This window comes from Rhea americana, unplaced genomic scaffold (assembly GCF_003343005.1).
Source record: "Rhea americana isolate MKP2758 unplaced genomic scaffold, rheAme1 scaffold_109, whole genome shotgun sequence".
In the NCBI taxonomy this organism is placed as follows: Eukaryota; Metazoa; Chordata; class Aves; order Rheiformes; family Rheidae; genus Rhea; species Rhea americana.
In genome coordinates, this window is record NW_028185139.1 from 1,089,985 (window position 1) to 1,108,275 (window position 18,291).

The following is an 18,291-nucleotide window of genomic DNA, read 5'->3' on the forward strand; positions in this document are numbered from 1 at the left end:
GCTCACCACAAATTTATTCAAATGCTGAAGTGTGAAGAGTATCAGGACCACTTTTTCTAAATTAAAAATCAGTTATAGCTTAATGTTATCAGGACATAAAAACATTTCGAAAGACAGCTCATTTGAATTATACAAATCTCATTTTGATAAAACATACTAGAAATATTTCATAATTAGGTCATTTAAAGTGCCCCAATTAAATTTTGGCAAGCTTTCCAAGTACAAAAATATTGGTTTTACGGGAAGAGTTAAGTATCAGTTAAGTATTAACATATGAAATAATGAACATGTCTCTAACTCAATAGCTACTTTCTTGCATAAGCTGACTCACTCTGAATTATTTTTAATGATTCATTCTATAAATGACAATTTTCAAATTTAAGTAGTTAAAACTTCTATTTACTCTAACACCTTTCCCATTTCAGTAACTCTAAAATCAGACAAAGGATACCTGATAGCTTATGCCTTTTCCACTTGAGTACTCAAATGAAAGAGAAAGGACATAAACCTTTCACAGGTCCTCACCCCTATGTACAAGTGAAAGATTAATCCATATGCTCTCAGTACAAAYCTATCATTCTGATATAAAATTCACCCAAAGCATAAAGGCCACAGAAAATCGTAACAGGATGTTGCACCAAGGTCCTTAGGAAAGCACACTCTATAAAACTCCAGAAGCACAGAACCTGTCTCAGCTACACACCAGTAGCTCAGAAGGAAGTCTCCTCCTAACACAAGGCTTGATTAAAAACCTGTAGGAATTTACCCTGTTTAACCTACAAGTTAAATTTTCACTAAAATGGGGCAAAAAAAAAAAAAAAATCTCTAGTGAAGTCAATGTCTTTTTTTCTTATTATTATCAAACCTACGTACTACAAATATTGTTTGCATGCTAATAATGTAAGCCAACAAGGAGAAAAGATGAACTGTGACAGGATTTTATTCACTCGCCTCAACATGTAGACTGAATTCCATCTTCTCATTCACTCTATATTCAGCCTGAATTTAGTACAATCACTCTCACTTTACAATAGAACATCATATTAATTATTATTTTCATCATATTTATAGCTGAAAATGCCTAGTCATGGAGCAGAATCCTACTGTGCACAGCACTAGACAAATAACAAATTAAAGCCCAGGTTTCTCCAGATTAAGATTCTAGGCTTTTTCACAACAAGATCAAGGTATCAAAATTTTTATTACAGAAAGTCTTCCATGTAGTTATCAATAGACAACCTAGCATTTTTATAATAGGCATTGTTGCTTCATTAAATATTTCAGGAAAGTTCTAAATTAATAAGGTGTACATCAGAAGATTAAGTATTCCTTTAACTCTTTTCACATGGAAAACCTACATTCAGATTGACTCGCTCTTGTTTGCCTTGCTTCTTCTAACATTGATTTTCCAGATTAAAAAATATTTCTTCATCCTAGAAGCAACAGAAATAATTATTTATGTATGTAAAGTTTTACAGACTATCACACCTGCTGTCACAACAACTCACTATCAATTCATCATGCTGAATCTAGAGAAGAATGCAGAGATCTAGATAATTCAGCCAATCTCTGATTTCTAAATACACTCCCAAATATTGCTTCCCCACCTCTTCACCTATCTTTACAGATGAATGAAATGTATAGCTAAAGCAGAGGCCTGTTGTACCTATAAAAGAAAAAGCAAGCTAAGGAGACCTTAAAATTATCTTGTTTTAAACCCAAACATGAGCATGCTAATACATTATAACTGCGTAAGTATTTCTGGGCCCAACAGCCTAGCAAAAATAACACTGCCACTGTAACTAACAATCAGAAGCTTCTGTGCTTTACACAAACTGTGCTAGCCCCAGCCCTGCTAGGCTTCTTATCAAGGCTTGTTATCTGCATAAACTAGAGCTCGGTACCAGGTGTCTCTTGTTGTGACACAGTCTAAGCATGGAATAATAGCAAAGGCCTTGAAAATATGCGCACAGAAAGCAGAAGCCTCAGAGTCTTAAATAACTCACTGAGGGTCAATCACTGGCCATTAATAAAACACAACCTGAACAGCTGGGCTTTTGYTTTAAGAAAAGCAGCAGCAGCSAACTAAGGAAAACAAAACAGCCAAGCAACACTATAATGCACCTGCTGGAGCCTGGCAAAGTACCCACCACGCTCTCGCAGCACCTARCCCAGGAGGAGAGGCCAATTATCTAGAAACTCACACCACCTTMTAGAACGTAAACCCCCCCAATTCGGTGCAGAGAAGGCAGCAGACRTTCACTATAGTTTCAGGTTCCCTTGGTGAAGAAGTATTGAGTCCTGTTACTTCAGCCTCAGTGACTAAGGCCATGAAGAACAGCAGCCATCAGCRTTGGCACTGTGGTATCGCAGCATCAGCTGCGGCACCTCTGTCATACTGTGTACTCACTGCTAAAGATTGCAAACAACTCACTGTATGAATATGTAGTGATAACAACTGATAATGAGGAAGAACTAGATATTAGTAAGAGGCGGGTGGTGAAAGAATGCCAATCCAGTAACATTTTGCTTAAAAGCTTAAAACTGGCTTGATTTACCAGCCTTCTGAACGCTCCCACCACAGTGATCTTTAACTCCCTGCCACATACACATATATTCAGTGACAACAAGTGTCAGCAGAAAGAAATAAGGTCACGATTACTTGGTTAATTTTTAAATGTGAAATGTGGCAATGGCCTACATAAACTGCAGTTTCAAAAGTGCGGGAATTTTTGTGATTCCATGATTGTCATGCCTGATGTGTACACAAAAAACTTGCATGTACAAAAGGAACAGGAGACACATGAGATCAAATCTCAAAACTGAATGACATTCAGTAATATTCTCTTATTGAAAGTCAAACAGAAATTGGAAATAAATAATAAAAAGTAATAAAGGTAAAATACTAAGGCAAATGGGCAAGATATGGATGTTTATTATTATTTAAGCAAGAGGTTATGTTTCTACTGGTGTTTCCATAGCAGCCAACAAAAAGAATGTGACATTTTCACAGTAAATATTTTCTTCTATTCTACACTACATAATTTGTTCAGATGCATTCTGTATAAGGTCAACAGTACTAGGTATATCATACATTCTTTACAATGTGTAAGAGAACAGAAGAATTAACTTAGCTCTTAAAATCTAGTACCTATGAAGATCAGAGATATTCTTATTTTTTCTATACTTAAAGCAGCAAGAAGAAACAAAAAATAACAAAATAGAAAGAAGGATTTCTTGTTCCTTTAATGTTTTAGACATCAGGACAAAAATATTTTGAGTAATCTTTGAATAGTTTTATTCTTGAAAACAACAATACAAGAATTAACAAAGTATTAAGGAACTAGCTGGCACTTTAGGATACAAAGATATGAGAAAGTTATTACTGTCATTGGTTAATTTTAATTAWTTTTTTCTTAATTTCTTACCTGAAATTGGAGAATAAATTAAAATTGAGTAATCTATAATACAGCTGTCTTTCACGCAGCCATTGTGGTACTGGTATCATTTCTATTTCTCCTAATCTATGCTCTGCAGAAAACTAGGGGGAAAAAAAAGAAATATTATACTACTTCTTGTTAAAAAAAATTTAACAGGTGTTACAAAATCTTTACCAACATCAAGAAGAACACATGAATTCGGATGACCTCTATGGTGGCACAATTCACAACATCTTATGTTATCTATCAACGCAGCTTTCATTTAATTTTGAACAAGTCTGATGTCACTGCATGTTTTTATCATTCCAAATATCAATATGTTTCCATGATTCAAAGTATATGATATGGCACATACAGACTATTTAGGAAAATATTCAAGCCTATCCTTATTTAGGAAACTCTTCAGTACATTTTAAAATCACCTTCATTTAGGCCCATTCAATACCTTTCTTGCAAAGAAATACTTATCTTGGACAAGGTATATAAAAAGGATAAATCTGAATGTAATTATTTATTGTTAACAAGTGAAACTATGGAATATCAATTTCTTCTAGTTGCTACAAGATGCAACACTGAACAAGAGGAAAAGAGAATTAGTATGTGGAAAGATTTCCAATAAAACTTTGACAGCTATACACACCTAGAGATTAGCCACCATAACACTTTTCAGCAGCAATCTCCAAAAAAYCTTTTCTTAAACCTCTGACATACCTTTCAGGTAGGAAAACAGCATCTCATAAACAAATTAACAACATACGAAGAAAGTGAACTTTTGTTCTCCTAAAAGAATGCTCATTTCTGTGTGAAAGACTATAAAAATGAGAAGTCATAAATAAGTATAATCTATTTCCAAAAGCTGGACTGGAGTCTGACTGCAAGCAAATAGCAAATTGGCAATGGACATATATACTTACATATCAGTTCTTATCTTTCACAGAGATAGCAGATCTGCTATGAAGCACTAATTAATTGTTTTGAATTAATCATTCTGTGTTTTAGCCAAAGCAAAAGGTAGATCTTATTAGACACATTTTGGAACAAATCTCTTTGCATTTGAAGACTGTACTTCAAATTTATGCACTGTAGCAAGCATCCTTAAGGCAAAGGAACAAGGTTATAGCCCTTTTTTTTTCCAGTCAGGTTCCAAACATTTATTCTCTTCTCTCAGTCTGGTTTTACAAAATCTTAATACCTCCACTAGCAGCAAATACATTTTTGCCACATAATACAAGTAATTGCATCAGTTTCCAAGCAATGTTTGTAATTTTCTGACATTCATGTGTTTCATATACATAATGAAAAGTTTAACTTCAGCATCCAGCAACAATCCAATTATGTAAATTATGCAAATGATGCAGTTATCACTTTCTCCATGCAAGGTTAGTGTTATACTACCACATCAACTTTACTGATGTCAAAAATAATAAAGGATTCAAGGATGAAGCAGAAATCCAGTCTTTACAAAGACATTTAAGAACTGCTGAAACATCACGTGATGTAACACTCAGACTCTTAAAAGGCATTATTTTTAGTCCTTTTAGGTATATCAGTACTCTGTGTTCTCGGTGAGCTGGATTAGCTCTCTAATCTGACTGAAAACTAAGCTGACAAACACACATATAAGACTTTAGTTCACTTTCAGCTAAAATGATGAGATGGTCCAACACACCGGCTATAGAATCACCAGTCACAACAGAATGGAATATGTGGCTTAGAGGAAGCCTTACACAGGTTTAAATCAATCCTGAAATCTCACTCTGAGTGAAAGAATAAACTTTGTCCTTTTCTTCTTCAAAAAAGGGAAATGCTGTTCAAGACTAAACAAAGGCTAATCACTAAACAGTTACTGAGGGCTTACCTATTTACAAGGTAAAGAACAAAAAAAGGAGCAAAAACAAAGATAAGACACGAACATTACAAATTTTATGCACAATCATCAGTAAAGGGTATGCCCATGTGTGAAATCAAAACATGAAGAATCTAAGTCTGTACCCTGAAGTGCATTAAAATGTCCAAAAATGCAGATAGTTAGTGGATCAGTAGGGTGTCAGTGAGCAGCAAAGCTAGCCCTCTACTGATACCCCTACAAATTTAAACTGGAGGGCATGGCTCAAGATCTAACTACATGCCTGAGCAAAAGGATCAGCTATGTTAAGCCCAAAGCCAACAAGGACTTAAGGAGGGACCAGTAAGCAATTAAGTAAATAAGGTAACATAATTGTAACAGGAGTATGGCATGATAATAAGTGAAAAAACAAAAGGTTCTTTCTACTGAAATCTTCAACTTCATGTTATTCTGTGTTTTAAACAATATGCTACTACCTTAGACACAAATGATGCTGTAACAGTCCAATATTCTTTGTTTTGTCTAGCTGTATTCACAGAGACAGCCTGTAAATCATATGGGTTATAGGGAGCTTTAAAGTTGTTCCTGTCTCTTCGAAGACAATATATATATTCTCCACTATCTTTTAGCAATAAAGGTTTCTGTCAAAAGAGAAAATTATCTATATGTAGGTATGTAATTTATTTTTCAAGATTACAAGTTATATATCTATACATATATATCACTATAAGAAGAAAATAAGTACCAAAATTTTCTAATAATAAGTTTAGTAAATACCAATACTGAATTGACTGGAAAATTACTCTACATGTTATCAACCCCACTCTAAATTCATCTGTTCCATCAGCAGAAAGTTATATATTACTATTTTTTGTTGAAAAAACATGATGGATCATAGGGACAAGGAATCAGCAGATCTAGGACTAAACCCTGTTCATGTAACAATTTTTTTATCTAAACTTGAAYAAGCCACAGACTTTCCAGTAATTCAGTTTCTTTGTACATAAAATCAGTGGTAAGCACTGTTCAGTTTAAACAGTACTGCAAAGCTCTTCAACAGCAAACACCTAACAGTTAAAGACTATAAATATCACTAGTATCTAGTTGTTTTGCAAATACATCATTCTAGCTGGAAAAAACTAGTTTTGTGGACAACTGTAATGCTTCTTAAAACTTTGCAGAGAGATTTCAACGCCAAGGAATGAAATACAAATGCTGATGATATTTTTTWAATTGTGGCCTCAAAAGATTTAACAACATTGAGCACAGAGATTGTTGCACTGGTTATTTTGTTTGTTCACAAAAAAGCATACACACAAAACCTCGATGCTAATATTCAATATAGTTAGATCAAGTGTGTGTGTGTGTGTGTGTGTGTGTGTGTGTGTGTGTGTGTGTGTGTGTCTAAGTTCACCAAACTAGTAGAGGAGCACAGGAGGCCCTCTAGTAATCTGCACTTGCATAGCAGAATATGTCGGCTGCATCAGGAGCAGACCGCCAAATCACAACAAATATTGGCCTCACACTTGGCATGTCTCATCAGGACAGGCACTATCATAACTCTGCTACAAGATTCTTCTGTAATTAAGGTAGTAATAGAACAGCTGAGCTACATGGAAGACTAGCTACAGTTTAAGTGACTGCTATGCATCCAGATATAGAATAAGYAATTCTTGGTACCACTACTCTGTTCATCTCTTCCCAGCATTAGAGCATGGCTCTGTCCATTGCAAAGTGTAATTCAGCTTCTATTTCCTATTTTTAAGGTTTAGAATATAGTTCTGCTAACAGTGTGTTCTTGGTAAGTATCTTGTTGGTTCTAAGGACAGAATCATCATTTTCAGAGGAAAAAAATGGTCAAGAAATAAATATTTTAGATTTATAACCAACACCACTTCTGGAGTATAATTACACAGGATGTGGAAAATGGAAAGTAAAAATTACCATAAATGCAAACTTCTGATGCCTGGTTACATCAGCCTCTCTAGCTAAACGGTCACATGATGGTAACTTTGTTTCCCAGCCAAGTTTGTCTCGAAGCCTCAAAATATGCATTATAACATCATCATCAAATGGTTCTGGTACATTGAAGAAAGGGGGGAAAAAGTGGTTTTTTTTCTTAAATGTAAAATCTTTAGATTCATTGCATAACATAGACCTAACAAGTATGAAAATAGGTCTAATGYGACTAGTATCAAAATGGAAGAAATCGATAAGGTGGCTTAAAAGGTCATTCTGAAAAATAACAAGCTTTCAGGTATTCCAAACGTATTTTGCAATAAGGGGAGAACAGGAATTCAGCTGAACCCAAAGTGACTTCAACTGTCACTGATTTATTCCCCTGTGTAGTTTACATAGCAAAACTCAAAACACTCAGTGGAAGAAAAATAACTTAATTACTGGCGTTTGCAAACGCTAAGAAAACCCAAAAGAAAAGCCCTCTTCAAGGAGGGCAAAATTGCACTAAACAAAAAGAAGGTTGAAAAGAGACCAGCATTAATGGTTTCTGTCTAATACTTCAAAAAAATTCCTTTGTACATGGAAACATACTACCCGTTAAGAAATCAGACCGATCTAAATAGTCCYGTATAGGGAAAAAACCATTCTGGTTTAACAAAAGACTCTGTAAAGGTATGGAAAAAGAAAATTAAGATATCCTGGAAAGTATAAAAAATAAATGTTTACAAAATTTAATCTCCATTAAAATATRCATAAGAAAAAAGGCTTTTTTTAAAAAAAGAAAGAACAAAAGATCACAATCCAATTGCAGTATCACTCCTTCCCAGTTTTCAGACTAAATGACAGATATTTTTAATGGAAAAATGGTGAGCAAAACCTATTTTTCCCCATACTCACTCCAGAATATAACTGGGGAAAATACAACTGTTTAAGAATCACCTCACTAATTAAAAAAATATCGTATTGTAGTTAGTCATAAACAACCTTAAAATACTAATTCAAATGATGTATGAAAGTACATTAAGTTCTGGYTTGGTATCAAGCATAAAAAAAGAAACATAACAAGCTAGACATGGAGGAAGGAGCTGTAAGCCTCTGAAATAAAGTCTAAATATCACAGCATGCTCTAATTTAGAGCTGTGGCACAATTTTTTTTCCCCCTGTATGTGTACAGTTACCCTAAAGGGAAGATAGGGATGAGGAAGGAGAGCAGCAGTTGAGTATATTCTCTACTGTATCAATGTAAATCTGAAGTAAATATATTGGCTTTAGTGGCATAACTAAGGGCATAGTCTGGCTCTCCGATGATAAGACCTACTTACCTGTTCTATCATAAGAAGGAATTCTTTTCCTCACAGGCTTACTGGATGATCTCTCAACTTTTTGTTGCTCACAGATTTTTTTATTGCGACTTGGTTCCAAAATGGCTGTTTGCATTTCAGTCCTAGTATTATCTGTAATAAACACATTTAAAAGAAAAATATTATTTATTTAAAGTAGACCACCACACATAATCATCTTCTAATTTAAGCAAAACTTCCTATAAATTTATAACATTTCTGCAACTTCTGTATCTCAAAACATATCCTGATTTAGAGRCAGAAGATGGAGTTGGGGAGAGGGAGCAAATACTCTATTTCCCACTAAAAACTGTACTGAGATCATTCATTGACATCAGTAAGAAATGTAATACTCGTTTCCAGTATACTCTAGGAGGTAAAGAGGATAGCATTCACCTTGATTTTTAGCAATTACTTTAAGGGGAAAGTTTGGGGTTTGTTTTTCTTYTAATATCAGAAAACCTTTTGATCTATTCTGAGAGAAAACAATATTTTAGCATTCTTTTTACACTCCTGTTGGTTCACTTTTACTTACATCTCCACTGTTTTTTTTTTCTAAAGATGTGAAATTCTGCAGCATTCTTTTTACACCCTCACCACATATACAAGCAGCATCATTCACATTCCTTATAATGCACACAGAAAGAACATCATCCTATTCTACAGGCCTTGCAGAGCCGGACAGAATGGATGTTCATGCTACATCTGCCCACTGTAAAATTACACATCTCACCAAATATTAAAAGCCTGCTTAGGCCTTGTTATTTTCAGTAACAACAAGACAAAACAGCACTAAACAATCAGACCAAGTTTGAAGTAAAAACTGGAACGCTTGTGACTTAGTGAYATTCTTTTTAGAAATGCTCAGAGGACAGAGAGAGAGAGAAAGAGAGCACAAGAGAGAGTATATTTCGTATTTAAGAATCCTTACAATCATGAATAAAGAAAGTCATATCWATTATTACTCCCCCCTCTGCCATTTTATGTACTTTACCATATACAGTAGTAGGTGGTGATGTATTAGAAAAATGCTGAACTCCTTTGCTAGTAGAAGCTGTGGAAAGTGTTGTTTTCAAATTCTCATTCTGTGACATTAAGGATACCATTTGTGTTATGCTCCTGTTTAGATTCGTTGTCTCATGCTCTGACAGTCTAGAAGGCTGACAAAGAGATTCTTCTCTCCCCTCTTTATGTTTTCTTGAGAGTCTGCAATTAACAATATCCTCTTTTAGGAAAAAGAATTGAAGATTCAATCATACAGGCAAAATAGAAAAATCATCAGTGATTTGTATCATGTTTTGCATTTATGATTAAGGTACAGCTGTCCTCTGGCACAGAATGAAAAAGTTATTCACTATGAATGAAATATACCATTGGGTGGGGAAGGAAATCAATATACAATTAAAGCCCTACTTCTCTAACACTATGAGCATCAAAAGCAATATTACATAAAACCCAATCATTACTCTGATTAGTCTAGAGCTTTAAGATTAAACTATAAATTCTAGCTGCAGGAAAGAAAACTGAAAAAACAATATTTGCAAAAAAAAACCACGGCTATCATTTGTTCTCAGTAACACTGACAGCACTGTATTTGTTTAGCTCAGTTGGTTAGAGAGTGGTGCTGCTAATGCCCAGGTCACGGGTTCAACCCCACAGGGCTATGCTGAGGGTTGCACTAGATGATCTTCAGAGGTYCCTTCCAACCTTACCATTCTATGATTCTATGATACTACAAAAACAGAAAAGAAAGTAATAAATTGCATTTTGAAAATTAATTTATTTCCTAGAGAAAGCATAAAAATAAGAATCCTGAAATCCTTTCAATCTGAATGCACGCGCCAGAACTTTTTTGCTTTAGCAGCAGCCACACACAATATGCACTTCCCGTAAGAACACGGAAGATTAATGCATGTATCTAAGTCCCAGTTTCTCTTCCAATACAGAATTTCAGAATACAAACTACTAAAGGGAAGGACAAGGTGAACACCATGCATACCAAAAATACATCTCAAAAAATTTACTTTGTTCGATAACTTCTTTCAGGTCCTACTGTTTGTTCACATCCACATTTAGCTGTGGGGAGCTTTTCAACAATTGCAGCCTGTTCTTCTGGAGACTGATCTAAGGGTCTTTGAGAAAAAGGACAGTTTTGCCAGATTTAACAGCCACCTCAGGATTCTCAATATGGCTCTTCTATGGATCTTGAACCTTGAAGCTGTTCACAAACGCTAGCTGCCTTAATATTGGGACTAACATGAAAGAACAGGAATGCTAGCAGCTTTCCTCCCTCATGGGAGGAAGCAAGGGAAGACCTGATAACAGAGCAGGGATTTTCTATTATCTACAGAATAGTGATTCTGTAGAATGATCATCTAGATTTTACTAAATTTGCTGATTCCCTAGACAAYAGAAATCACCTTGCGCGTATCTTAGAAGTAGATGTCAGGCAATATTACACAGATGCAGAAGACAGCACAGCTCCGAATGTACAAGCAAGTTCTGACTCCCTTGTCAGACTGTCACACTGAAAAACACCAATGTCTACTTAGATCTGAAATTCCTGGAGGAAGTACAGATTGGTGAAACTCAAAAGCAGTCCCCTAAATTGCATTCTTTGTACTAGAATAATGTTTGATTTTTGAATGTTTACCTTCCCTGGGTCAAGATTAGGCAGCTGTCCTCTGCTACCTTTTAGAAAGAGCATCTTTTTTTTCAAAAAAAGGGAAAGGCAAAGGCAAAGAGTTTATCTTTCCCCATCATGGAAATATCAGCATTTATCTGCTCTTCTCAAGCTAGAAGTACAAAGCCAAAAATTACACAAACACAACAAAATACTGTGAGCACTGAAATTAATKAAATCTGTCAGCTTCCCAATCTAATACTCCTCCATCACTCTCCAGAAATACTTCCAGCTTTCTTCAGTTTCCACGCTTGGACTCCTTCTCTCAGCTTTCTCCCATATTACACATTAATTAAGCAAGACAAACAGCAGTATGTATTGTGGTCGGTGATATAMACCAGAGATCCTACTTAGTCAGATAGCTTCTGATAGCTGGAACGAAGAAATTTCTGCCTGGCTCAGGACTCATGAAAATTAAGGTTCAATTACACAAAAACTCATTTTTCACAAAACTGAAAAGAATTTCACATCCTCCAGATCTCTACATCTCTCATGCAAGTTTAGACGCAAGTGGTCAATTACTCTAAAATTCACTGGGAAGAAACTGTTGGCCCAAGTCAGTAAAACTTCATTTCTGTATGGAACTTGGGATAAAAATGCCCAAGTGTGTTTTTAATTCAGTTCACAAAATTCCTGACTGGAGGTCTGCCTAAAAGAAGATGTTCTAGCCACCTCAGCCTCAGAAAGCTATTTTCCTTCCTCATCACCTGTATAAAAGAAGGGAAAGGACACCAAAAGATGAATTATGCTTGAGAACTGGGGGTTATGAACTTCTAAAACATTCTGCCACAGGCAACTGGAGATTGCCAGTGTGAGCAGGTTCAGGAAGAGAGAGGACAAGTTCACAGGTAACAGGTTCATAAACACAAATTGAAAAGACCCAGAAGAGCTACTGCTACTGGCATGCTCTCCCTGAATAGCCTCTGCACTTGCTAATGTTGGAGAGAGAATCCCAGATTAAACAGACTATTTGTCTATCCTACTATGGCAATTTTTCTGATCTCTTGCCTCTTGGCAAGTAGACATCATCCTTTTCACTCTGTCATGTCACTTTAAATGTTTTTTAATATAGTATTTGAGAGTATTCTGACAACTCCTTTAGTCACACTTAAAGGCAATGAACATTAAACATTCATATTAACTCAGTCATCATATTGGAAAAATACTAATATTTATGTTCTGCTATACAGGTAAAGTAACATAATACATAGAAATACATTTGCAGAGAATCATATAATACATATTGCCCTCATCTTATTAGAATGAAAAGTACAATTTGACTAGATTCTGTTTTTTCTACAATGACTTCAYTAGCATTTCTCTGGATTTTCATTGACACAAACAAAATCAGATTCTATTGCCATGGCCACAAATATAAAGTTTATGCTGGAGTGTTAATCCAGCCTTCACAGAATTCACAGGGAAACAGTCAATTAACTCTGTGTAAGACATCCATTGCTGTTTCAAATTTTAAGCAGCACAGAACAAAAAGATACCACAAAGAAATACTAATTTACATACAGATTTTCAAAATATATGCCTTACTCCTTTATTGCTGCTTTGTGTTTCCTTTCTGTACTTCCTCTGTAAACTGCTGTGCGGAGAATAGAGTATTTCTTCTCTACTGAGGATGACTGAGAACAAAGAGCAGAGAAATGCATTAATTTTAATAACCATTGAGTGGATGGTCATATATTATGCTCTAAAAATCAATGAATAAATTTAAGAGCTATGGAAAATGTCTTCAGAAGTACCAAGTGATGGCTTAGTTCAGCTTTCATTACAGAATTTTTCTGAGTTAAGATATTTTATGCAGATTAAATTTTGCTTGTAAAAAGCATCCTGATAAATGACTTAAAAATAACTGTGCTTGAAACACAATTAATGTCCAGTATTTTCATGTGGAGTATGAAATTCCTTTCTCCTGTTTCCATCACCCCAAGGCTGAAATGGTTACAAATCTTCAGAAAAAAGAAATTCTAAAATTAAAAGAGTAAACCATTGTTTTTCAGGATATTTAAGCCAACTACTACCTACACATGGTCTCTGCAGTTTCACTTACTAGACTTTCACTCCCATGGCTGCATAGGCGTTATGCAGGTAATTGGTATGGCTTTATATAACATTTTCTCAGGCAGAAGAGAGATTTTAAAATCTGTATGTAAAAATATTGTAAATCTAGGATTATCCTATGTAAACTAACACAAAGGATCTCTGTCTACTCATTAGGTTAATGTCATTTTTCTGAATCTTACCAAACATCCCAGTATCCCCATAGCTGAGTTGRGCAGACAAAATCAGTTGTGAAAAAAGTTATTGCAATATTAACATTGTTACAAACCCCCAGCGAGTCTATAAAAGCCCCTATATTCTCCTACAGGTCTGTTCATGTTTTGGTTTTGGATCACTCCTTAGGCACCCAAAGCTCAGCAATACTATGACAATTCAACAGTCATAGTTGAATCTATGCCCACAGTTTGGTCCAGAAGCATACATGGTCCTACATGACTTTAAATGTGCAAAAGCGTGGGCTAACCCTGAGTCCAGGATTAGCAGCAACTGACCAGAGTTTCTGAAGATCTCATTTTGGACTTCAGCATGCAGATTTAGAAAAGATTTAGGAATATGCATACTCTCATATTTAACTCTAGTTTATGACAACATATAACTGTAATATTAAACCCTAATTAAAGTCAGATCTTTAGTATAACGGGATTATAGTTAAGGAGATATTAATAGCAATTAAAATTTTAACACTCAGTCTGGCTTAAAGTATGTACATTCTCACCAGTTCACTGTTGTCTTTCTCACTGCCATCGGCCAGTTCACACATAATATACTTGTCATTTACCACGCGTAGTACTTCTGTCCTCTCTGGTTCAAGACAGAGATGAGACATTAACTTTTCTTTCAGCATTTTGTTTTGCGCATCCATCTGGGGTAGGTATCTTTCATTCTAATCACATGAAAACAATTACAGAACAAAATTTGAAGTAACAACTGTCTGCCCACTTTTAACACTTGCTAAGATCTGCATATGTCATTGGCAATCAGATTGTGTTGGGCTATGTGGTTCTGCAATGTTGAAACTAAAAGTTCACACAGTTTGCAAATTAAAGATAGTTAACTGTACAYTACATATAGCAAATTACAGATTTACTTGCTTTGACAAATGAGTAATATGGAGCTCTAAAGCCAAACATACACTTACTGCATTAGTTGTAATTTAGGTAAAAGAACGTACATTTTTACAAGTAGCACTAAAAGAGAAAATGCATTTTAAAACATTTTAAAGAATTATATGTTATATACAGTACATACTCAAAGTTTGAAAAATTTGAAAAGATATTTTAAGATTTTTTTAATATCCTAAATCCRGTCAAAAATAACCATCTAAATAACCCAATTCAAAAAGACTGTTGTGCTTCTTTAACACAGAAGATAATAGATACAAATAAGCATTTAAAACCAGGACAGAATACAATTCTTCATTCTTGTCTTGCGTGTCTCACTTGAATATCATATTAGCCTAGTTTCCCAGTTCCTCTCCCCATTCCCTTGCATGCTTCAGAATGATGTTTTACAGTGTCGTAAAAGAATAGAAATGATAAATGCTTAAYTTGGTGAACTGCTCCGTTTTCTTAACTGGTGTCTCTACCTCYTGAAGCTGCATTTTGCAACAAGCATTTAGTTATCAACCGCAAATATATATCAAATTTAAATCAAAACAGACTACTCTAGATCGGTGTCTACAAATTCAACTGACTCAACACAKGCTAGCTCACTGCATAAAGCCCGTTCTGTATTCACCACCTTTAAATTTCACTGTTCTGCACCAAAGTCTGCTTAAAGGGGTCAAGTAAAAGCAGTTTCCTCCTCTATTGATTTGGCCTTCTTAATAAACAACAGACAAATACATAATAGAAAAGGGAAGTCTGACAGGACATGCAATTCCTTCATTGCCTTTATTTCAGATGTTATTAGTTTACAGCMTGCATCTTACAGAAAAACTCTCACTTGCCACCAAAGAGGCCAAATGKCTGCTATCTAGAAAAAGATGTTATTTACATTCCATTATAATGGAACTTATATGAACTCTTATGAACTATTTAGCCCAAATACTTACATTCAAGAACCACCACTGGAATTATTTTGTATACTGCATTTTCAGTGATTTAAACAAGCAACAGAGTACACAGAGGAATAAAAGTTGTTTGAAGTTTTAGTTATTATTATRTATTTCATAGTAGAAAGTGTATGAAGCAGATAATAGCTTGATAAAGATCTTGCCTTGCTTCATATTGAAATTGTAAGATGGTTAATCATTGGCTACAGTGTCTTCTGTCTGGGATTTTGAAATCCCAAGTCAATGAGGCAGACTTGCTCATTCGAGCAGGAGGTAAGGCAACTTACCCGTGGATTCCTTGAGCTCAGTTTTCTTCTCCTGTGACTCTAGGATCCACAGTCAGCCATCCACTCAGGTGATCTTAAAATTAGGAAAAGGAAGGAAGGAGGTTTGTCTCATCCCAGTGGCTGAGATCTTTTCTGGAAACTACACCATYTTCTTTAGATCTAGCTGTATTCACAATGGCAGGAGACTACTAYGCTCACTGGATCAAAGATCAAACGCAAGGCATGAACGTAACTTGATTTTCATCAGCACACACCAAAGCAGTTTCATGAATCCTAATCCTGATTATGCCATGAAGTGTGGAAGTTCAGTCTATTTCTGAACATCTGTTAACAAAACTTCTTTGAAAACATAAAAGCATTCAGGGGCTAGGAGTGGCAGCTATACTACCTTTATACAAGAAGGGCACTACCATTCTTGTAGTATTATTTTATAAAACTACAGCTTCTAACAGYCCAAAGCCGTTTCAGCAGAGAAGTGCCGTGCATGAAAATTAGTCATTGAAGTAGCTGCAAGCAGACTGTAGCAGCAACCTCTTTAATCTYCAACTAGATCCAAGACATCCATTCACATCCAAAGAACACTGCTGTTCCTTTCACTTCTTACCACTTAAGTTGTAGTTAATATTCCTACAATCAGTATCTTGCAGAAATCATGCACGTTTCTCAAACTATTTAGCAAAAAATAGATGGTCCAAACCAATGCAACTGTGTACTGCAACTGATCAGGAGAGTTGACAGTGAAGTTCAACTGTGGAAGAGGAAATCTCCAACCAAATAGTGGTAAATTCTTTACTCATTACAGCTAGACTGAAAACAAATTGGGAACATGCCTTCAGGTGACATACACATCAAGAATACTACATAGGCATATGTAGTATGATATAGAAGCAGCTCTGCTAGCAAAAGCCACAAAGAAGAACAAGTACCTTTAACACCAGTATCTCATATCTCTTCTAAGAATCTATTGTTTTTGGTCTGGATGGACCCTTTTTAGCTACACCCCACAGATCTTCCTAAGAGTATCAGRTGTAGCACCACTAGAGAAACAGAGGGGATGACTATGACCCACCTATTTCCTTAACTTTTAAAGTACAACTAGATGGAAGAGCTGGGTAAGTGAAGTCTGAAAATACCATTTATGCTTCTTGAACAGAAAAATCAAAAAACTGCCTTTTCCTTTGGCAGAATAATCATAATCTGTTAGTCAAAATGTGTTAAAAGTTAATTTATTAAGGACTCAACTGATCAAACAATGTAAGTACTTGATATCCAGTTGACAGTCAATGCAAACACTTGATTTTTCAATTAYCAGCAAAAACACCAAGGATCTAATAAAATGCATATATCTTATCTGCTTGAAAAACAAATGACTTTAACGTTAAAGTCTCTACCTGTACTACAGGTACCTTAGTGTCTATGAATATCAAAATTTAAGCATAAACAGATTGAAACAAAATCTATGAGTCTGGTGCTGTAGCAGAGGTAGTATAATCAAAGATAACGTAGTGTTTCCTTGCAGGACCGTTCTCTCTCAGCAATCCTAAGATGCTCGTTCAACTTGTCGAAAACCATTTAACTGCTTCTTATAGCTGACCTATGATACACTTTAAAGAAATAAAACTCAGATATTTCATAACTGCTTGATTCTTCTGGATCTTTAGATTTAGTCTGCTAAAAATCATAGGTATTAATCCAGCGTAACAACATACGCATTTTCTCAAGGTCATATATTYGGAAAGTGAAAGAAGTATGAGACTGCATATACAGCTGTGACAAGACACCTGTAAACTAATTTAAATTGGTTTTTAAATCATTCCTTTAAGAATTAAAACATAGCTTAATGAATCACTGCATGACAATCGATCAYACGCGTGCTTTTAACGCATCCAAGATGCATGCTACATAAGGATAGTTATGCTAAGTCAGATCCAAAGGTCCAGCTGACAACCAGCAACAGACGCTCAAAGAGCACAAGCACCTGGCGTTAACACTGAGCGGGGCTTCCACCAACCCGTGCCTCGGGGCCTCCTTGAGGCAGAAGTTACACACCTTGGGCATCCCTCAGTGGATTTTTATTTATTTATTTATTTATAACTGGTAAATCATTTTATTGTCTGCAATATCAAAAAAGCTAAAATACTTCAGAGCCAGCTTTGTTTTTTTACYATCCCGAATAGTTTAGCAAGTTTGGCAAACGCTGCCCATTTGTTTCAGTCCTGTATACTCATTCATCCTACCGGAAATACACAACAAACGTAGGAAAAGCAGCAGCTTAACCTTAACTAAACAGGGACCAGAGAGAAGACCGACTTCACTGCAAACGCCAGCTGCAGCGGTTCCGCATTCAGGACTCGATTCTGCGGGCTTTCTCCGGCACCGSGAAGCCGCTGCGGAGGCGACGCCTGCCTCGCCGGGGAGAGGCGCGGCGGCGGAGGGCGCGCTGCCGCCGCGGCCACGGAGCTCCTGCGCCGCCCCTCCGGGGAGCCTGGCGCCGCCGCGCCCCGTTCCCTTGCGGGAAGCCTCCTGCCTACAACGGCCGCCCGCCCCCGCCGAGGCGCTCCCCACCGCCGCGGCCTAGGCCGCCCCTTGCAGGCCGCCCCCCGCCCCGGC

General features: G+C 36.2%; 1 protein-coding gene across 2 annotated transcripts; it reads right to left on the minus strand.

The window, feature by feature from the left end:
• Nucleotides 1-1,312: 1,312 nt before the first annotated feature.
• On the minus strand, nt 1,313-15,702 carry DNAH14 (dynein axonemal heavy chain 14). Of its 2 annotated transcripts, none has more exons than XM_085311015.1 (8): nt 15,682-15,702; nt 14,057-14,224; nt 12,814-12,902; nt 9,580-9,791; nt 8,568-8,699; nt 7,231-7,364; nt 3,429-3,541; nt 1,313-1,433 (listed from the first exon to the last, which is right to left on the minus strand). In XM_085311015.1, exons 2-8 carry the CDS (start codon nt 14,201-14,203, stop codon nt 1,361-1,363), a joined length of 900 nt encoding a protein of 299 aa, XP_085167141.1. In that variant the 5' UTR covers nt 14,204-14,224; nt 15,682-15,702; the 3' UTR covers nt 1,313-1,360. The 2 variants fall into 2 exon arrangements, with proteins under 2 accessions (XP_085167141.1, XP_085167151.1); XM_085311025.1 differs by lacking the exon at nt 15,682-15,702 and adding an exon at nt 5,763-5,927 and having other exon boundaries at nt 14,057-14,218.
• Between the last annotated feature and the right edge of the window lie 2,589 nt (nt 15,703-18,291).